Genomic DNA, 22,512 nt, shown 5'->3' with positions numbered 1-22,512 from the left:
GTGTTTTACTTCCTACAATATACTTAATAACAACATAAACCTGCTTTAGAACTAATAATTTATCAGTAAATGTTAATTACATAATTTAACTAATATTTAATGTTGAACTAACACAGATACTATATTCAAATATGTCTTATTTATCTTATCATTATTATTTGTAACCGTTTAGCGATGGTAAAACAAATCTTTCTGCTATATCATCAAAGAGCTCCAAAATAGTTTCCCTGTATTGTTCATCGGATTCCAATGACTCTACAAAGCAATTGCTCCTAGATATCGCGTCAAATTCCTCATTACCATTTCGGCAATATTTGTCTTTAATGAATTCTGGCATATTTGCTATGGGCAATACCAATGCCGCCTGTGTTATGCCAAACACAACACTATCTTCATACGCCTTTGATAATGTTTTTCTATCAAAAAAATCCAGTATATTAACCCCAGCATCATTCAATATATCGCTGAGACACATATAATAGATGTCTATCATTTTATTTGTGAAGACACTGCGAAATTTCTTTGTTGTATTTAAGAACAACAGTGTTGCTAGATCATGGGTTGGAATCGTATATATCGCTGTTTGAAAATCAACTAACAGTGCGTGTTTTGAACCATCTTCCATGTCTTTAAAAAAGACATTATTGGACCAAACGTCTCTATGAACAACGACGTTTCTGTATTTGCGGCTCGGTTGCATAGATTTCGTGGCACGGTTAAATAGGTCGGTTACAACTTTTGAAACTGATTGAAAGTTTGGTGTATCCTTATATATAGAATATATTTTTAGGATGTCTATAACACCCTTGCAGCCTGTGTCTCGCCATGGTTGTGCTTTGACGGGCTCAAACAAATATTCCTTATAATCCTCCCATATGTAATACGGTCTTTTTAATTGTTGTGTTTTCTTGTACTCGTATATAAGGGAATCCGCGTGAAATTTTGCTACAGCTTTAACTGTCGCGACTATTTCATCGTACGAGAAGGGTTTGCGACTGTCGGATAGTGCATAGCCAATTTTAGTGACGTCTTCAAACACGAATACTTCGTCTTTTAGGTGTATAACTTCTGGCCGCCATTTACTGCAACCTACAACGTCAAACGGTTATTTAGATTTATAGTACTTTTAAAATAAAATTCGTAACAGAGACAGTTAGTTCTAAATCAATTTATTTATCTATTTAACTTAAGAGTTGTACTTTTTTTTAAAAGGTGGATTTTATTTATGTGATAGGAACCGTTCTGTATGCCACAAGCTATAATGACTTTTATTTAAATTTTCTAAACATTGCAGATTAAAGCACGTTTGTTATAGACACTATGACGGTTCACGTACGATCAGTAGTAACGATAGTCATAACTGATCTATATCCATCAATATAAATATACAAAATTTATATGAAGTAACTTACCTTCACGTTTAATAAACTGAGTAAACAAGGAACTCAATAGTACATACTCCTTTCTAAAGAAACCCGTTTTTCTCAAATACTCCGCTTTATATTCATCATACCTCGGTACACACTTGACAAACAAAACTCTATCACACGAATTAACTTTAAGAAATAAACGTAAATGCTCTCCCAAATATCCAACTAATTCCTCAGAATAATTTTGTATCTCATATTGTAAAGTATCATAATTTTTAAAACCACATTTCTCCGCGATAATTTTCACTTCGTCGTTGTTAAATAAAGACATTGTGTTAAATGATATATTATCTTTAATTGCTATATTTAACTTTGATTACTTCAGACGTGATTATTTAAGTATAAGATGTAGGTACACAATTGTTTTTATCACAAGTTAACAAACAATTAAGCTGCAAGATCTATATATATATATATATATATATTTTGTTCAACTGAAACCAAGTGTATATATGTAATAAAAAAGAATAGTTTTTTTTAAAATATTTAATACATCACAAACTAAAAACTTCCATTGTCGTTTCAGAGTCCAAAAGATTTTGGTCTAAAATCTTCTTTAATTTTTTAATTTTAATGGAATCATAGTCCGCTTTGCACAACTGTTCAGGCTTCGGAAGCTGAATTTTAGGTGCTTCTTCATCATCACTGGAGTCCACCTCCATGGGTGTCTCAGTTGGTTCCACTTCTTCGTTTTCCGTATACCCGGATATAAGTTGGAGGAAGGAAGTGCTCAGCATTCGCACTGGTGGAATCATATGGGGTGCCGCCGATAGGAACTGAAAGATAAAAAAACATAAATAAATAAATCATTAAAAAATATAATTACCTACGAAATTATTATGCTTGGCTCGAAACTATTTTCGTAATTAAAATTAATTGCTATAAAATAGAGATAGCTTATCGTCTAGTACATTATAAAGGTAATTTTTTTTTTTAATATCAGTGTTGTACGTAAGTATGTATTTAAAATTTTACGATATAGAGTATATAAAATGATATACCTGAGATACAGCACTACTGGCAAGACTTTCCACATTAAGCTGCTGTATTTCTTCAGCTCTAGTTGAGGTGACTTCAGACACTTGCTGTTCAGCAAGTAGTTGACCGAATTTTGTCTTCGGCACATTTCTATGTGATATCACTTCTAGTTGGGATTCTGTTGATTTTTCTGGCTCCAAGCAATATATTTCCTAAAAGTTGGGTTTTTTAATTTAGTGGTTTTTCACAACTGAATTTTTTCCAAAGTACGGCTTCACCAACTGGTCTGTACAAATAGCGATCCTTTATCAAGTATGTGTTCAAATGCTTACTTTAAAAATCCTTCAGAATTTACGTCGTAAAGGAGAATTTAACATTTCCTGTATTAGTTATGAGCCCATCTTCACAACTCCGTTTGGGTACTTATACAGTATCAATTATGCAGTACAGTGCAGTATTAGCCAAACCGAGTTTAGTCTGATAGCTACTTCAAAACTGGATTAACAATTTTAGAATGAAATACTCTTTGTAGCGGGGCATAACGAAGGGAGTTTTTTCGCGTGGATTGTCTGTTTTTCTCTACGAACGAATACACCCGGTTTAGTTAGAAATCTGATGTTTTATTTATGATCTTTTTGGAATGAATGATTCTTAGCTGTTATTTTATGGTCATCTGTATTTGTTAGCATCACAAGTCTTACACGCATAATATAAAAAAATCAGTGGCGCTACAACCTCTTTAGGTCTTGGCATCAGATTTCTGAATCTGTTTTATAACCATTTTTAAATCTTATAGGCAAGTAGGTGATCAGCCCCCAGTGCCTGACACACGTCGTCGTCTCTTTGGGTCAAAGACATGTCGGTATCCACACGATGTTTTCCTTCACCGTTCGAGCAAATCTTAAATGCGCACATAGAAAGAAAGTCCATTGGTGCACAGCCGGGGATCGAACCTACGACCTCAGGTGTGAGAGTCGCACTCTGAAGCCACTAGACCACTGCTCAACTCATCGGACGACACATCAACGCGCATAATAGATTTTTAGATGATTTTCAAATATTTGGAACACCCAAGTTAGTTGCACTGGGCTACTTTGATAAAGGAGCTCGAACAAATAACGAAAATTTTAAATTATATATATCTTTTATAGAATTCTAATAGATAAAAAATAAAAATACGTTTATTTTGGAACATAAGATCTAGGTATCACTTATACGACGTCAATTCATTCGAACCTGTAGGCATCCCTACTCATCGGCAAAGAAGACAGAGGGTGAAGGCCGAGAGAAAAAGCCGGCGTAAACCACCGTTATAAACAGCTCTTAACCAATTCCAAGTTTTTTTTTATATTTTTTTTTATTCATAAAGTTTGCCAACGCTCGGCACACTGATACATTGGTAAAAACAAACACAAAATACAATTTTTAATGTGACAAGCACTTAGAGGCAAACAGGACATTCATTTAGAGCACATACAAATATCAGTCGAAACAAGTTAACTCCTTACCGAATAATTCCTCATAAAGTAGACCTTCGCGTCGTCTTCAGTGGTCTTCCCGAAGGTGCAGTGAGTGATTACACCAGTGTTAGGTTCGATAACCCGTTTCCGCGATAAAATCGGAGAGGAGTTATGTGGTGTGAATACGTGTACTGTAAAAAAATGTTCACAGTATATACATATACACTAGCGGATCCGACAGACGTTGTCCTGTCTACACGTCTTTAATTTCAAAATTTCAATTTTTAATAAGCCATTTTGATGAAAATTATTATTCAAATGTTATGACAATATCTAACGATCCGGCACATGGTCACACACGATATAACACAATGATAACAAAACTTTTTTTAAATTTCGGGACAGACTAAAATTAAAATTCGAATATTATTTAAAATTTGACACTGCGATGGTAGCGCCGTCTGTCGGATCCAATGTAAAACATTCCAAAATCAACAACAACTAATAAATTGAAAATTAATTAAAAAAACATTGTCTAGCGGACAAAATTGTGAATCTAAACCATTCCCAGATCCCCTTGAACACACACAAAAAATTTCGTCTAAATCGGTCCAGTCGTTTAGGAGGAGTTCAGTCACATACACACGCACACAAGAAATATATATATTGAGATAGATAAAAATATGAAAGGTTTATGGAAACTTTTAAATAAAATTGACAAATTTGTTGAAGCATTTTTTTTATAGAACAGGGGGCAAACGGGCAGGAGGCTCACTTGATGTTAAGTGATACCGCCGCCCATGGACACTCGATGGTGGCTCGCGAGTGCGTTGCCGGCGTTTTAAGAATTGGTACGCTATTTCCGCAAGTTTTAACTAAAAAAAATTTTCATAAAAACTTACCATCATTATCTCGCGTGACAACTACCATTCTATTGGAGAAAGGATCAGCTGCAAGGCAGACTGGATAATTTCGTACGATATAAGTTACTGTGAGCGATAGCAGACTCCATACAGCTAAGCACTCCTCTGTCGTACATACTAACTGCAAAAATAGGTACAAGAAAAAATATAATCGCTGTCTAGATGGCGTCTTTGCTTCATTGATTAGCGGTTAAGCACTAAAGTCCAGATTTTAATAAGTATCTCAAGACAACCTCGTCTTGAGCGGTGTCAAATATAAGAATGGTTTGACAGCTCTTGAAACTAGATTTAAGTTTGATTGATATTTTAGAATACCACCCTCAGAATGACTCAAAAACGTGTTGGATTTGACACACGGAAGTTTTATTTCTTGCAACTTTCGAATCTGAATGTCACCCATACGGATTACTGATATAGCCCGTCAAAACACGACTATGAAATTTTAAAATACACTTTAATGCCCTAATAAGGCCATTAAAATAGGATTAAATGTAAAGAAACCAACTTGCTAAAACTAGTAATACGCTTTAGACGACAGTTTTTAAAGATATCTGTAAACTTTACCACAGATTATTACTTTGCACCATCATTTTGTATTTTTTTCGACACAGACAAAAAATAAACTTGACACAATTTATATATACATATTGATGATATCTTAACAAGAAATGAGAGATAACTTACATAATGTGCTGCATCGTGGTTCCCAAAATAAACATGAACCCCTTTAGGCCTTAATGCAACGTGAGACAAGGTCGTCCTCAAATTACATAAATGTGAATCCCAAAGCGTCAACTTTGGCCCAAACCAGGCTGCTATTAATGAACCATCCTGAGAAATGGCCACCCCTCCCATCGCTAAATCACCTTTCGATACTGTCTTCTCAGTTATCTGTTTATCCAGTACAGTTGTTGCCTTGTGAACATTCAATACTTTTCTTATTTCATCCTTGCCAAACAAGTCCTTCGTCAAATAAGGCCTCTCCCCTTGAGACACTAAGCCCAATATGTTGCTATGTTTGTATTCGTTTAGCACTGGAATCGATTGATAATGAGAAACACCAGAGGAGTAGTAACAGGCAGTGAGGCAGGACCACTGTTTTTTCTTGTTTATAACACTGACTTTCCAAATTCGAAATTTCTGATCGTTGCCGGATGTGACGCAAAAGTCACCGTTATTACTTAAGGCGATAGATACAACATCACATCCACCATGAGAAAGATTAACACAGGTGTTTAGTATGAAGGGACACGCGTTGTTTTTACAAGCAGACCAGAATTTTAGCTTTTCTTCTGGGTAATTGGTGCCATCATTTCGGTATTCTGAGGTGACAAGCCATTGACCATTTGCGCTAACCGCGGCGGTCGTTACTTCTGTCTCTATTGGTGTTATGTTGTATCTTTCAGCTGGGATGCTATTAGTTTCAGTTATATCAATCTGAAAGGAACATGAGAAAAATAATCTTAGAGTCACACAATTTAGACATAAATCTCTCATTATATTTAAATCTGGATCCCATACATGGTGTACGTTTCACAAATAAATCTCGCGAAGTAAGATATCATTGATATACGGAATCTTACGTATATCAATAAAAACATAACGTATAAAATAAATTTTGTCGAAGTTGACGTGGGGAGGAATTGGCCGTGCCAAAAATTAATCTGGAACTGTTTAGAAAAAACATCTTTTGTATGGCAATCAAAGATTAGAATAATTAACCGATATAATTAAAAAATCTTCCAACAAGAGTTTTGAAAAATTGCCTTGGTGTATTAAGTACTTTTGGAAAAAATTTATTATTCAATAAATGATTATTTACGTGACACACAGTAGTGAATATAAATTTAATAACGTATGATATGATATGTATGATGCAAATAATATAAAATTTGACTAATAATGTAAAATGTAAAATTCCTTTAAAAACTAAAAGACCTTAATCATTTCTGTACCATATTCTTGCAATAAGTCATTATTATCATATTTATGATAACAGTTATTTATTTTTAAATTAGTAAGTTTCACTTACATTATACAAAACTTTATCTGTAGCAGTTGAATATAATTGGAGAAACCCTGTACGTCCTGGTAATATGAGAGAATCCAGAGGTTTCATGTACACAAGTTTGGAGCCAAGTGAGTGGGTAACTGATGATAGACCACCACATTCCAGTATTGTATTACTCACATACATTTGCTGGTTTGCAAGCACAATAGCTGCAAATCATAATAGAAACATTATAATTGTAATTATTGTAAAATGCCAAAACTTAGACAAAGTCTCTGTTTAGAAAGAAGTGATGAATTTAACATCTAGTATTGCTGCATCTTTACGAAAATTATTGCAACAAATAAGGATAAGTGGAAGAATCTGGAGGAGGCCTTCACTCCATCGGAGGTCGACTACTAGTGTAAAACTTAAAAGTCATGGACTTAGTTTAGTTATAGTGTACTCAGATATTTTTATTAATTTTATTGGTGCAGCTTATAGCATACTAGTTAACCCTTCAAACAAGAACAAGAGTTAATAATACTTGTTCTTACAGATTCCATTTGGTCATACTTACAATTATTAGACAGGGACACTGCAATATGACTATTACTTGTTGTTATGAATCTAACAAGGCCTGGTAAGCGAGGTATAAATTTCTTCTCATCAACTTTCTGCGCTAGTTCACTAAAGGACCACTTGACTAATACCTTTTCCATTCCTCCAGTAATTAGATAGTTACCTAAAAAAAGCTTGTATAATTATTGTTCATAAAGTTATGGGTTTGGTTTAGTTTGAATAAAGCAGAGGTGAGCATACTGAGCCGGGACAGGGTAACAATTACTCCTATACCTTACCTAAGTATAGAAGTTTGTTACAATAATATACTTAAAAAAAAAATTGTCACAAAAATAAAAAGAAATAGTGAAAATATTTTTTTAAAACAGGAATTTTATATAAAATACGTTTGCAATCTACAAAGTATTTCCAACTAGAGTTCTGGTAAGCTGATATCTGGTGGCCCACAATTTATTATAATACCTAGCATTATCATATATTAGCTATGATGAGCATTATTGTAATGCAATCTATAACAAAAATAAAAATGATATGTATGTGCAAAATCTCAGAGTATTCTTTGAAACCTCATTAAAATTACTAAATAGTGGTAAAATTCTATAAATATTTATTTACCTATTGAAGTAAAAGAAACAGCTAATAAAGGTAATGAATGCCAATGTAAGGTTTCCTGTGCTGTTCTGTTAGGGACAAACAGGTTTCCTCTCAAGACTATCACTCTTCCCAAAGCATCAGTATATGCCACCATGCCATGTTGGTTAGCAGCTACAGATAGTACTCTAAATCTAGTCTGCTTTCTGAAATTTTAATAAGTATTGTAATAATAAACAGTAAACCTATTGTATTTAATAATACCATAAAAACAAGTTTCTACCTATTTGTAGAAATTCATTTTCTAGGTAGAAACTTGTTTTCTATAGTATACTAAGTTTTTGATATACTACAGTAGTAATTTTCATAAAATACTCTTAAAATGAACTTACTGAATGTACATTTCTGGTTGTACAAAGTTTTGAAAATAAACTTTACAATGTCCATTAGCAATTGCTGCAAATTTCTCTTCTCTTATAGAACCAATTGCAACTGAAATTATATCATTATGCGGAATCACCAAGCCAGAATAGTTTGTCACCAAATCTCCTCTTCTTAAAGAATAAGATCCAAGGTTAAAAATCTTTCTTGTAGGATTCCCAGATATGACAAAGCATTCATTTTCATCTATAAGGTTGAAGGAGTAAACTATGTTTGCATGAACTGGAAGGTTCAATTGCTAAAAAAAACAAATCAATCTTTAGGGTAAGTCTTAACTGCACATACATTACAAGTATAACATACTTTACATAAACAAATGCAAAAAAAGAAAATGATTCAAATTTTCGAAAATATAATTTAATTCTAATTATGAGACTCACAACTTCTCGGAGAACTGCTCCATTTTCCCAAGTCCATGTTGTTACAAGCCCTAAGTCTGAACACCCATATAAATTGTAGTCCTGTGTTTTTGGAAATTCTATGCCCACGAGAGCGTTCACTTGAGTTTCAGTTTCTAAAGATCGTGTGCAATCCCCCGTTTTCACATTATAAACACGTAAAACATTTTCAACGATAACCACCAGGGACCTTGATAAGAAAGAAAATAGTAAAATATCACAAAAGTTACCGTTTGTTTTCATAAAAACTTCCTTATATTACTTACTCTTCGTTTGGCGAAAAAATGGGACGGTGTTCGATTAAACTTCTTCCAGCCTTTCTTTTAAAAACGTAGTTTTTTTGATTACTATTTATTTTTACGACCATTTTTAAAACTGTAGAAATATTATATTTGCATACAATTAAACATATTATTTGACAATTCAAAGTTTACCACATGAGCTAACCTAAAATAATTATTATAGAAACAATATTTTTTAACCTATTCAGTCAGAATTGTCATTAACGTAATTTATGAACGTCAAATGTCACGAACAATATGTAATCTATCATTCTTCAACAAACTTTATTTACTTGACAATTGACATGCCTCATGTTGCTTTTTAGTTTCAAAATAAGGATCCACATGTTATTTTCCTAGCTTAAATCATAATAAAACTAACAGTTTAATATTAGATTACTTAAACCACATCTTCAGTACTGGGCCGAGGTATATTACATATTGTGAGAAGATTTATATTTGTACTAAGTAAATAAGAATAATAATGGACGGGGATGCAGATGCCGCTCAAATTCAAGTTCGATTCGTCACAAAACAAGAACAGTAAGTTTCGTTTTCATAACTACCTAAAAATTGATTTTATAAAGATATAATATTATAACTATATCATTTACAGATATGCGATTCCAGACAGTCCATTGGCTGTTCAAAGCAATATCCAGACAGCAGAACTAAGCACACTTGTTAATGGCTTACTGACAGAATCTAATCAATCCCATAAAAAGAATATTGACTTTGATTTTCTCATTTATGGCGAACTTTTACGTACCACTGTAGCTGAGCATTTGCAAGAGAAGGGTGTATCTACAGAAGATACATTGGAAATTGAATATATTGAAAGATTTCCCGCTCCAAGTCCTCAAGACTGCTTGATGCATGATGATTGGGTGGCAGCTGTTGATACTCATGGGAGTTGGTATGTTATTGCGAGTGCAGTATATATAAAATTTCATATTAAGTTTACAATGAGTGATAAGAATTTTTATTTCTTTTTAAATAGGTTTATTATTATAACAGTATTTTGAAATATCAGACATAAATAAATCAAATGTAATATTTTTGTTCTGAGTTATGTTTTTGGTTATTCAGGATCCTGTCAGGGTGCTATGACAACAGTGTCCACATCTGGACAACTAAAGGGCAACACAAACTAGCAATACCGGGTCACACTTCCCCTGTTAAAGCAGTTGCTTGGGTTGCATTTAATGGCGATCAAGCAATTTTTGTAAGGTATAGTTTATAATTTTATTTCAAGTATTGTGGTATTCGTAGAGCCTATTCATTTTGTAGTTCAACCAGAGCTTAATCTAATTTTTAATAGACATTTTTTCCTTCAAACACTTATTCTAATATATACCTTTTAATGTTGATATGAGAACTTTTTCTAAAATGGTGCATTTAGACAGATTTATTTTTTATTATTTTTGAAAACTAAATCTAGTTTATTATCAGAATATTTTTTCTGTTTTATAATTTTCTCTAAAAAAATTTCAGTGGATCTCATGATCAGTCAGCTATTTTGTGGTCATGGAATGTTTCTGGTAACTCTGTGGAGAGTGTGGTGACATGTCGGAGTCATGAGAAGGGAATTGAGTGTTTGGCTGTTTCTGCAGATAGTAAACAATTTGCAACTGGGGGCTGGGATAATAATATTTGTTTATGGAGTGCAAGTAAGTATAATTATAGTTTGTTTATTCCTATTTATGTGTACTTGTTAATACATACTTTTATTTTGGATCTTGTTGTACTGTTTATAATTCCAATCATGGGCCTTTTATATAATATACAGTCCATAGTGTGTTTTTCAAGAAATTGGTAGCCTATAAATTTTTTTACATAAAGTCCTGTTAGCATTTAGTTTAAAAATAAACATATTTTGTGGTTACTGATTACAAGTCTGTGCTTAAAGGTTAGGTTTGTTTATTTGTTGGCTTTTAATAAGAAAAACATATTTTATAGATTTAAATTTTAAAAACTGGTATTAATGTTTGTCTGATTCTGTCAATTTATGCCTTTTTGCAAGTTTGTAGTGAGTTGTCAAAATTCTGTTTATAGGCTTAGCAGAAGAAGATAATGTGCCAGCTAAAAAGAAGAGTAAACCGGAACAAGGAAAATCAAGGGTAAGTTGTTACTATATTTATGAACGTAGTTGCTTCCAAAGTTTTGTCACTGGCACGTTATTTTTAAATTTCAAACATGATTTTATAAAATAATTATTGCATTCTATTTTTGAATGTTTAACTTTTAATTTAAAGAAACAATTACATCCTTCCATTAATAGTATCTTCTTACATTAGTTATTGATTGACAGAGTATTAAATATTGCCATAAAAATATACTATTTTTCATACATATTAACCATGGCATTAAATAGTAGGGGTATTTTAATTTGTATGTCTCAATTAGGAAGCCTTGACTACTCTTAAAGGACACAAGGAAGCTGTCTCCAGTGTGCAGTGGATGGACTATAACACTGTCCTATCTGGGAGCTGGGATCATTTGATTAAGATTTGGGACTGCGAACTTGGTGCTATCAAACAAGACATCGCTGGTAAAACATTTTTGATAATTTTATATAGTTCTACTATTTAGTACACACTACAAATATATTATTTAGGGTGTTGTATTTACACGTTGTATTTTAGTGTGCTGAACTCTATGAATTACCAATATAGAATTATTTATAATTAAAAGTCATTGTTGAAAATTATGAAGTGATTAACTCTTAACTCCTTGTGAAAGACCTGTTTTAATTAATACCATCTCTATTTGATTCTCACCACATAACACAATCATATTAAAATAATTGTGGTTTTAAATGTTTTATATTGTAAAAACAAAATAAAAATAGTAGTGATGTTTATCCTCTATGGCACATTTATTTAGAGAAATTGTATATTCTCAGGTAACAAAGCTTTCTTCGACGCCGCGTGGTCGCCTCTAAGTAACAGCATTATTACGACATCCGCAGATAGACACATACGTCTTTATGATCCAAGATCTACAGGTACTTATATTATGTATTATTTAGAAGAGTTGTGAATTATATGTCACACACAGAAAATATCATACTTAGGATCAAGTTTTTTTATATTTGTATGTGCAAAAAGCGTAAAGTAAGTGATTTTTTTAAATTAAACAATTCTGTTATCAGCCATCTGTGTCTGACACTTGTCATTGACTTTTTCTGTTAACCGTTTTTTTACGATATATTTCTTTACCACACAATTTCATTTATATATACATTGTAATAGTAGAACCTTACTATAAAATGTGAAAGATTAATTAAAATATTAACTAAACTAAAATGCGTGAGATTGTTATTTATAATTATTTCATATATATTTATGTATAATTAATATAATATTAAAGAAATAAAACTGTATTGTATTTCTATTGTTGCCTTTCAGACAGCCTAGTAAAGACAACATTCACATCGCACACGGGTTGGGTGCAATCTGTTCGTTGGTCAACAACACAGGAAACATTATTCCTGTCGGCGGGTTACGACAATCAAGTCAAATTGTGGGATACGAGGAGGTGAGTGTGGGGCATGGGGCATGGGGGTCAATTAATTAGATTAGATCGTTATTGGGAAATTAATTAATGATTACTAATTGAATATAAAATAGCTTTTTTAATTTTAATAACAAAAATTTACTGTCAAGTGTCAAATCTCGATATTGGTTGAGTTGATTAATTTAAATGTTTGTAAACGAGTCAAACTAAAGCGTAAATGCATTTTTGAGTTTCTGAATCTTATTGATAAATTAAATACGAAAAATTTAACGATCTCTATTCAAACTGAACCATAAAGATAAAATACATTAAAATATTCGTACTACCGTAAAGTGCTTATTGCGCATGACAGATACGATCTCGTCCTGAACGCTGTCAAATACGTCAAACTTCATACGGAAGAAAAATTGTTTGACTCTTACAAAATTGAAGTTTGACTGACGTTGAGTACGGACCTAAATCTATTTACTAATTCCTTTTTTATTCTGTCACATGCTATGGCCAACAAACTACTAAGAATGATGAACGAATGGTTTTTAGGAATGAAGATATAAATTATTAAGTCAGTATTCTTTCAATTGTGATATCGGCGTTTTCATATTCAATTTCATTAATTTCCATAGTGTACATGCCTTCTGTTATCTTTGCCGATGAGTAGGGATGCCTACAGGTTCAAATTCAATGACGTGGAATAAGTAATTCCTTCATTATCTTATGTTCCAAAATAAACGTTTTTTTTTTTTAATTTTTTATGATCCGTACAAACCACAATTATTTTTTGTTTCCAGCCCCAAAACGCCGCTCTATGACCTCACAGGTCACGAAGATAAAGTGCTGTGTTGTAATTGGTCGAATCCCTCGCTTCTTATCAGTGGCTCGTGTGATAATACGCTGAGGATATTTAAAGCGAAACATGCGTTGAGCTAAATTTGTGATACGCAAATACATCTTTTATTTGTGTACAAATTTAAGCGGGAATGACATTCTTTGTAGCGAATATATAACTGTATAAGCATTTCTTTGATTGATTTATTTAGTCTGCGGCCCATTTTATATGTCAAAGTGATTTTTTAACAGTCTGTTTTTAAATTTGAAACCATATCACATGTTTTAAAGGAATTTTTGTTACAAATAGTCTTTTGTCTAAAGAGTGCATCAGTTAACGAATGTGAAATTTGCGTTATGTTTTAAGATGTATAAAAACCTGTAATGGTAATAAATATTCTGTTAGAAATAGTTTTTCTTTTATCTTGATTTATAACCTCTCTTATAAGCAACTAGCCTCGGCAATTAGTTTAAATTAAAAATATACTTTTAGGTAATATAACATTGTAAACGTCATAAAAACACTATTTAACTGAAGAAAAAAGAAAAAAAGGCTGGCAACACACTCGCGAGCCCTCTGGCATTGAGTGTCCATGAGCGGCGGAATTACTTAACATCAAGTGCCCGTTTGCCCCCTGTTCTATAAAAAAATTATAAATTCTACACTTCGTTGATCGTAAGAGAACTATCAGCGCCTTAATGATGAATATCGATACGAGGTCTTAACTTGTTTTTGTATCTGCTGAACATTGATCTATATCAGTGGCCGATTAGCCTCTTGTACCTGACCGACAATGTCTTTAATTAATTGGTGCAGAATATTAGGGTTGACATCTAGCAGCTTAAATTATATTCATAGCATTCATACATACAAAAGCTGCAGTAGTCGGATCGCAGAGTAAATAAAAAACATGATTACAATTGCATAGGTGCGTCAATACAGCATCAAATCAGAGTGAAACTTATCTATCTCATCTCTCTATTTAATCTATAAGAGGATGGAGGAGTCAGGATGCCTAACGAAGGGAAGGGTAGTTAGGCGATAAATAAGAAAACATGAATGGTTTTGCTTGTTTTATTTCAATCATTTGCTCTTACAAAATATCAAGTTCAATGCAAAGGAACATGACTCGTCACAATAAAACATGCTTCTTAGTACCATTTTCATTTATTTTATATATTATTTTAGTTCCATTCAGCATAACTATAAATAATGCGGTCTAATATGCTCATAGCACTATATAGAAACTTGCAAACACTTCGTAACAAAATAGATACATAACTTTCTGTCTTCCCGTGTCGAGAAATTCATTTCAGTTATAGTTATGCCAAACCGCACATCATAACACAACGAAGCAACATGTTCCTTAAAAATACTCTTTCTTACCAACAATTTCATCTTTTTTTTACATTTTATGAAATTTTTTTTGCATTTCTAAGCTACCTAACTAATTTTTATCTAATCTACTCGCTAGACTAGGCTGCCGGGTAGAACACCACACTAATAATACATTGGACAAATACAATTGTATCGACACTTCACGGTATTTTTTTTCTCATTTAATTTCTTTTACACTTATTCAACTACATAACAAAAGAGGTGAAAGCAAACTCTTCAACTGAAACTTACTCCGAGTGTTCGCTAGGTTTAGATTTCCTTAAAGCTAGGGGCGGGCGCAGACGCTCCGCGCCGGCCTCAGTCCATTTAAATTAAATTATTTAATAAACTAACAGAGGAAACTACCCTAGAGCCGCGAGGCGCGCCGCGGCCCGCCCATTAATCTAGTCGCTATGCTAACTTAGCGTCGAAACATTTTTTTGCTATTCTAACCTATCTAATTAAGCCTAAAGCTAAAACTAGCCATCAATTTCGTCGATCCTGTTTCACATTTCACAAATACAAAACGCGCGCTCCCTTATAACTATGACTTATTTAAAAACATTAACTTCAATTCATCGACATGTCTCATTTGAATCGTTTTGGTATTCAGGAATTGGTTCCTTATTTTTGTGCTTGTTCTTCACGTAACTCCTAACTAACTAACGCTTAACGTCACGTTCACCCATAATCTCATTGTAACGCTTTATCACACATGTCAAGAATATTGAAGCGAGTGTAACTAGGAACATCTAAGAATTAACTCCCGGATTCAATCTCAACACCATGTGTGAAAATGCAACGATTAGACAGCCACATTATTTCGTTTAGTGATCGATAGAAAATATTAAAACAGCTTTATTACCCTACATTTATGATTACGGTAAGTTCTCTATTACCTGTAAAAATATTTCGTAAAGCACATGCAACTGGTTTATTGTATTCACATCTGTATCAACGAAGCTGAAGGCACTACCGTAAAAATTAATTTATTGCTCTCAATGGAAGAAGAAGCCTGAGAAAATAATTCGTGCTCAAATAATAACGCTTTTGACGGCATCCTATACGGATCGTGCGACACTACGTTACCTACTTACTGTGTCTCTACAAGTGCTTCGGGTTTAACTGAAATACTACCGTTAAATGGACACGGGTTCACATCTCATAGACCACTATGACATCAAACAAATACGGGGATAGTAGCTTTGGACTGTGTACAAATACGACATCAATTTTAAATGCAAAGTTTAGCGGAAATATCTATCGGAAGACTGCATTTACAGGAAGCCACTGTATATATCGAACACACGTGAACGAACTTATCTAAATACCGTACATTGCACTTCGTGTTTTATTTTCACAAGAATCCAAGGCGGTTTAAATCAGTTCAAGAAATTTGGCTCGATCCACAATTATACTAGTATAAAAGTGATCTATGGAGTATCAATACAAGTACACACCTACTCAAGCCGTAGTGAGTTTAATTGTATTGTGATAGCGTAAACTCATTCGAATTAGAGGCAGTCAGCTGAACAAAAGAGCGATATTACTTTATGATAGTACCGTTAGTGATTAGTGTTCTACGAAGCAACGGCGCTCATGCAGAGATGCTCGGTGGTCGCGCAATGAAACATTCGTACTGTGGTAACATACTTGCTTTCATACGGATAAGATACGCACGTTGTCGATAGAACACCTATAAAAATGCCGCTACGCGAAGTTTCTGCGGTCCACAGACGTTAGTTCCGTTATCGATAGAATACAATCAAGTACAAAAAGTCTAATTATTTCATTGAAATCTACGTCATTCATTCAAAACCTGCAGTTCATCTAATGTCAGTTCCTGTATTGTTAAGTCGTTACACAGGTTTTGAACAAAGAGGTCATCGCTTAATCACCTTCAGTTAAAATACAGTTAATATATCAAACATTTAACTAGTCTTCAGTCCCTGACTTGTTTTATAAATATGTTCCTACTTCTTATTCGATTTTAATGATTTGTATACTTTGGTTCTGATGAAACTCTGACGTGCCAAAATAGAATTAAACAGTGGCTATATAGTAGGCTTTTACTCGTACCCATCAACAATGTATATACATGTATACATATCCATGTATAATTTATATATATTCAATATAAAAATATCAAATTTCATATAAAGTCATAAAGTGTACCCAAAACCTACGCGATGGTACAAAACGTCGCTCGCACCAAAATGCGCGTGCGCTGGATTTCAAATCCTTTACATTTCATAATGTGGAAATAAATCGTGGAATTTTGATGTTCACTAGTGGAATGTGCCGACCGCCTAAAATAACAACTACCATTTGATTCAGTACATGATTCTCAAAAAAAGGATCACCTCATTCCAAACATGACTTTACACATACAAAAATTTGTATAGACTCGTAAAATGTATAAATAGACTTTAATACAACTGCTTATTGCTAATGTTTCTATAGCTTCCAGACGGGCACGTCCCGACAATAGCACCCGCCGACGCCGATTCGTACAAAAAACTATCGTGATGTATGGCTACTATCATTGTATGAATAACATTTGGATCAAAACACGGATCAAGAAATAATTATTTGGAAGTTTCGGTATACATAAATTCAGTCTGTCTTCGGGTTTGGCAACAACGTTTACAATTTTGTCAAGTGGTTAACAACTGTATTATAAAAGAGTGAAGTAGCATATTCGCGTGTACGAATGTACCTTACCATCGCTAAATCTACTAGGAAAGTGGTATCGATGCTAAGAGGCCCATGTTGTATGGAGATGAACCGAACAGCTCTTGGAAGACTGCACCAGTGTGATTTAATGTAAATAATACTGTATATTTCATAGATTTAGTACCATTTTCAAACAAAATTACTAAAGCACCATGCCGAACGTATCATTAGCATAAACCCACGAGGTGGTCATAACTCTCTACTTGCCATTATAATAGTTGGAACTTTGATATTGTTCAATGTATTTTTGAAATACATCATTTACAAGGAAGATTCACAATCTTCGAAATATTTATAAATTATTTCCAAGTTCTAAACTGTTATAAAACTTTCTCTAACACACATATTTCTCCTTTTGCATATATTTGATATGACCTTTTCCAATCACCGCCCTCTGCCGTCTTCGGATATTGCTTTTCATAAAATAGAAAATAAACTATAAGGAAATGATTCTCTTTTAAAACTATATTATTATAAAATTTCATTACTCTCTGATTGCACGTTATTTGATCGATATAAGTTCTGTTGAATTTAGCCATTTCTTCTTACGATATATGACACAGAAATAAATAAATTTAATTTGCAAAATAAATTTAAAAATTCATTCAAATAATCGTACTAAGCTAAAATAAATACCTATCTATCTTAAATAATCGTGTCAACATGTTCAAAATCTGTGTCTAAAATCTTAAATTTAAAAATTTTCATAAAACAATAATAAAACTATAATGTAAAAACACATTTTAAATTGGATTTAATTCTATACATCGAATCCTCTTCCGAGCCGTCAAAAGACCTCATCAAAACATCACAGCGTTTTGAACGTTTAGCGTAAGCCAAGAGACGAAGGCCATTGAGAAAACAGTCGAGGCGAAAGTATTAAATAAAATTAGGCTTAAAACTAAAAGGCCTTGGACGTACGGACACGATGCCGTCACCAGTTCATACCTCAGTATGAGCCGATACGTGTACGTCCGAGACGCACCACGTATACGTACAAGGCCGCACTCGCACGCGGCGCACCGCGGCGAAACTTTCGATGAAGTCTATAACGGCCGCAAATTAAACTAAAACAAATTAACATCGTAAAAAGTCACAGTTGCTTTGATTTTTGGCTCGTGTACATGGGTGGTTCCTTATCGTCTACTTGGGAGGCGGGTAGGGCTGGTAAGCCTCGTCGGGTGAGGCGGCCGTGGACGCATGCTCACTCTCCATAGGCATCTGTATCACCGGCGGATTGGGGCCCGCGAAGTACTGGTACGGAGGTGATGCAAAGTACTGTAATAAAAAAGGATCGTTAACAACGGTTTATAAGAGAAACAGCCAAGCAGAAAGCGATGTGCAATATGCAATAAAAACCCTGTACAATTTTAACCTCGCAACAAAAGAATTTTTAATTATTTATTAAATGTAATAGGCTTTACTCACGAATGTTTTGTTTCATTTATGTCTATATTCAGAACACCACGTGTGATAAAAACAAAATATTCTATAGATGCTGTAGAAAAAGAATCAAAATTCTATTACGGCTTACATAACATTTACCAAGACAATAATCGGTTTAGATCTTCAAATCAAACTGGGGATCAAAAACAGAAGAGAAATAGGGTTTAGTATTTGAATAATAGCATAAACTAAGAATTACAGAGTTTTTGTTGCTAATTGTATACACTCACGTATACTTCGTTTTCCGGCCTTAAGCTGTCCCAGTTTACCTGGAATACAGAAATCTTTGATAAGATTTATTGTATCGAATGGCCCATTTCTATTTAAGTTTTGTATTTGCTTTCGTTCCAATTTGACTAATTGATTACCGGGGATTTTAAAGCAGATATAAGTCTTATTTTATATTCCCCATCATTGATATATTCACAAATATACTTAAGAACATTATGAAGTGAATGAAAAATTTACTTGTACCGCACGGACGGACTCCACGCACTATTTTTTTTAAACACGACCAAAATGGACTATGCAATACATCAGTATATTTGCACTGATTATGTTGACTGCATTTAATAAAAGTTTTTATCACATTTAACTGTTTTTTTTCTCTCTGTTTTGGTGAGTTCTCTACTATTTCATTGATTTTAATTTTAGTATCATCATTTTTATTTTGTAATAAGTAAAGTATCGCTCTTCTTCTCAATTTATCTTATTGAATTATTTTTATTATAATTTGTGTTGCCTGGAAAAGATCGCTTAGTAGCGATAATACTGCCCGTTGCACCACGTGTTTTTTTGTTGATTGTTAATATTATTATTTTATTTTAAAATAATCTTAATTTGTGATTTCATGTTATAAGATTTTGAAAACGATTGTAATATTTAAAGAAAAACTATTGTATGGGTAAAACTATGTACGGATTATAGTAATTAAAGGTTTAAATACAATAATACATAACTATAATCCGTAAAAAAGTGTTTTTCTTTAAATGTGTAAAAGTTATGTTAATAAAAGACAATACGATTGTAATATTTAAATTGATTACACATTAGTGTCAATTATCTAAATCGATATCTAAATATATCAGATCGTTATACTCACATATTGGCTAGGCACAGCATCTATAGGTATATGCGGGTGTGGATGCGGAGCGGGCGCGGGCGGAATGAGCGCAGCGTAAGGAGCCAGCCACGCCGCTGGGTGCGGCGCGTGGTGGTGGTGCAACTGCGGGTGGAAGTACACGCCGGCACCGCCACGGTACACGCCGCACTCCGCGTTCGCTACGCCCCCATACACGCCCCCCACGCTCATCGCCTGCTGTAAGTATAACTGCGTTAATGTTATGGATGTTACGCTTTGGCATGAAAGGATTTTTAAGCTCGGATTTAAACAAGTCTAATAATGATATATTCGAGCATTAAATAACAAAATACCTTTAAAAATAGTTAACTTTCTAATATATTGTAGGAGAAATAGTCACATTTTACCAGTTTTTTTTAAAGATTTCCAAGAGTGTCAAATAGGCGATAATGCATCGTAAAAGTTGGCGTTGCAATTTCAAATACACAATCCCAGACCATTTTAAGACAAGTGATACTGAAGTACCAATTGTTATTATCTTTGTTTGATGTGCATTGAAAAATAACCTTGAATAATCTTCACAGAAATGCTTTGTTAAAAATACTTCATACAATAAATACCTATACTAATTCAACAACAAAGAGAATTTGATTCTCGTCCAAAATTATACATACTTCCTTTATGAAAATATATTTTTTTGGCCGCAGATTGCATTGCATGCAATTTTCGCACCAATTTAACATGGTTCAAAAAAATTCAGCTTGATGATAAATCAGCCTATAATTCGTTTAAATTTAAACTACCTGTATGGAATCAGTGTTATCCCTCCATCCTCGGCCATTATCGTTTTGCTTGTTATAAGATGTCTTTTTCTTGTTTCCGCCATCAGCAAACTTCACGAGTAGCGGTTCCTTGGCTCCCGGTATTGGGTTTCCATTGAACATCTGAAATTTGTTAATAATTTTATTAAAGGTGGCTTTTGAAAGACGTTTCCATATATCAGAGTTCCATTTTCGTTGCATTGTGATATGTAATGTAATATTAATTTATATATCTGTAATACGAAATGAAAAAGCAATATATAGAGAAAATCTTAATAAATAGTCATGATGAATACTACTTCAAAGCCAATAGATTATCCTGTTTTAGCAATCCAAAATCAATTGATCTTTACCGAAAATTAGCACTAAGGTCGACAGCCGTATGTAAAAGAGGCTAAAACAAACAGAAGCCGTATTTTGCGTTGTCTCATCTCTAAATTATCCATTTTGGGTCGACATAAAAAATAGCTGTTTCAGTCGAAGTTGCCAGTATAAAACAAGATGCCTACGTTAAGTTTATCCCAACAAGAATAACGTGTATTTCTCTATGGTATGTAACAAAGAACATAAATTCAGCCTTAAGATTTAGGGACAGTCTTTGGAAAACAGCCAAGTATGAGTAAGATTGTGTCGCCTTGGTTAGAATTATAAGTCAAAATTGAATTTTGTAAAATTATCCTTAAATTTTTATAATCCTAACAATATCGTTGGATTTGATAAAGAATGCAGTGATCGTGAAATATTCGAAGAACGTCTTTCGATAGGTGCTCAATGCAATGTAGAGTGTTTTTTTTAACGTTTTTATTTGGAAAATGACGCAAAATCAAAAAACAGAACATTTAACAGCTTTTTCAATCTTAGAGGTATAATAGTAAAGTCTACACTCTACATAGATCTAAATAATTGGATATTTCAATAATTTTTTCAAACAAAATTATTTATATAATCTATGTTTATTAATGTGTACATAATATAGTTTTTCACCACTCTTTTCTTTGACTGTGATTATGTACTCTATGGAGTAGGGATCTTGGAAGTTAAAAATTAAGCTGGCGCTAAGTATACAGTACTGGTGACCCCATTCACAGTTAGTACTTTCGTCTTTCAACGAATAAGAATCGCAATACAGCGAGAAAATGCTGTGTTAAAGGTACAAAGCCACAGGAACCAAAACTTTTTACATTTATTTTAATTTTCTATTTATTTTTTAAATTATTATTATTATGTAGGTTTAGATTATAAATAATTGAAGTTATACTTCTTTTGGCGCGATGGAGAAAAATTACGATGCGCGCGCCCAACAACACCTAAATTCGACATCGTAAAGTTAGCTCTAGGTAGCATGGAAATCGATAACTATGTTCAAGTTGTATATTATAGTATTTTTTATATTTAGAACACGTAACGAACGTTTCGTAACAGTTCAATTATTTAAATAAAATACTTTTGATTAATTTTAATATTTATTAGTTATTTTTTTCATACGCCAAAGAAGTATAACTTCTAATGCGTGTACATATTATTTCGAGTGTAATTACATGTGTGTAATAAATAAAAATAAACTTTGTTATTTGCCTTTTTTCTTTAAAAATCATTCCAACAGTATTGTATTGTTTTGTTAAAAGCTTACTG

General features: G+C 33.2%; 4 protein-coding genes across 10 annotated transcripts in view; 1 reads left to right on the top strand and 3 right to left on the bottom strand.

Moving 5' to 3' along the window:
* Positions 1 to 154: 154 nt before the first annotated feature.
* Positions 155 to 1,719, bottom strand: LOC110993131. Its single transcript, XM_022259264.2, has 2 exons — positions 1,413 to 1,719; positions 155 to 1,089 (listed from the first exon to the last, which is right to left on the bottom strand). Exons 1-2 carry the CDS (start codon positions 1,699 to 1,701, stop codon positions 155 to 157), a joined length of 1,224 nt encoding a protein of 407 aa, XP_022114956.2. The 5' UTR covers positions 1,702 to 1,719.
* Positions 1,720 to 1,898: 179 nt separating this feature from the next.
* LOC110992961 (WD repeat-containing protein 75) lies at positions 1,899 to 9,258 on the bottom strand. The gene is made up of 11 exons (XM_022258989.2): positions 9,060 to 9,258; positions 8,776 to 8,983; positions 8,347 to 8,633; positions 7,979 to 8,160; positions 7,362 to 7,526; positions 6,824 to 7,011; positions 5,476 to 6,228; positions 4,771 to 4,912; positions 3,917 to 4,059; positions 2,432 to 2,620; positions 1,899 to 2,206 (listed from the first exon to the last, which is right to left on the bottom strand). The coding sequence occupies exons 1-11, from the start codon at positions 9,158 to 9,160 to the stop codon at positions 1,925 to 1,927; spliced, it is 2,640 nt and encodes an 879-aa protein (XP_022114681.2). The 5' UTR covers positions 9,161 to 9,258; the 3' UTR covers positions 1,899 to 1,924.
* Positions 9,259 to 9,374: 116 nt separating this feature from the next.
* Positions 9,375 to 13,827, top strand: LOC110993097 (ribosome biogenesis protein WDR12 homolog). The gene is made up of 9 exons (XM_022259203.2): positions 9,375 to 9,617; positions 9,691 to 9,990; positions 10,164 to 10,304; positions 10,569 to 10,744; positions 11,130 to 11,194; positions 11,481 to 11,625; positions 11,980 to 12,081; positions 12,485 to 12,614; positions 13,382 to 13,827. The coding sequence occupies exons 1-9, from the start codon at positions 9,559 to 9,561 to the stop codon at positions 13,518 to 13,520; spliced, it is 1,257 nt and encodes a 418-aa protein (XP_022114895.2). The 5' UTR covers positions 9,375 to 9,558; the 3' UTR covers positions 13,521 to 13,827.
* A 652-nt stretch (positions 13,828 to 14,479) lies between these two features.
* LOC110992743 (protein alan shepard) overlaps positions 14,480 to 22,512 on the bottom strand; it is a 97,997-nt gene continuing 89,964 nt past the window's right edge. For 4 of the 7 annotated variants that reach the window (XM_022258711.2, XM_022258684.2, XM_045628096.1 and 1 more), the window contains 4 exons: positions 20,863 to 21,003; positions 20,081 to 20,308; positions 19,209 to 19,247; positions 14,480 to 18,810 (listed from right to left, as the gene is read on the bottom strand). In XM_022258711.2, the coding sequence (XP_022114403.1) occupies positions 18,676 to 18,810; positions 19,209 to 19,247; positions 20,081 to 20,308; positions 20,863 to 21,003 (543 nt within the window). In that variant the 3' untranslated portion in view covers positions 14,480 to 18,675. The remainder of the gene's footprint in view (positions 18,811 to 19,208; positions 19,248 to 20,080; positions 20,309 to 20,862; positions 21,004 to 22,512) is intronic. The other 3 variants (XM_045628097.1, XM_045628099.1, XM_045628100.1) reach the window with 2 other exon arrangements.

The sequence above is a fragment of the Pieris rapae genome, chromosome 4 (assembly GCF_905147795.1).
Source record: "Pieris rapae chromosome 4, ilPieRapa1.1, whole genome shotgun sequence".
Classification (NCBI taxonomy): domain Eukaryota; kingdom Metazoa; phylum Arthropoda; class Insecta; order Lepidoptera; family Pieridae; genus Pieris; species Pieris rapae.
Note: the sequence above shows the minus strand (reverse complement) of the source record. Positions and strands in the feature narration are given on the sequence as shown.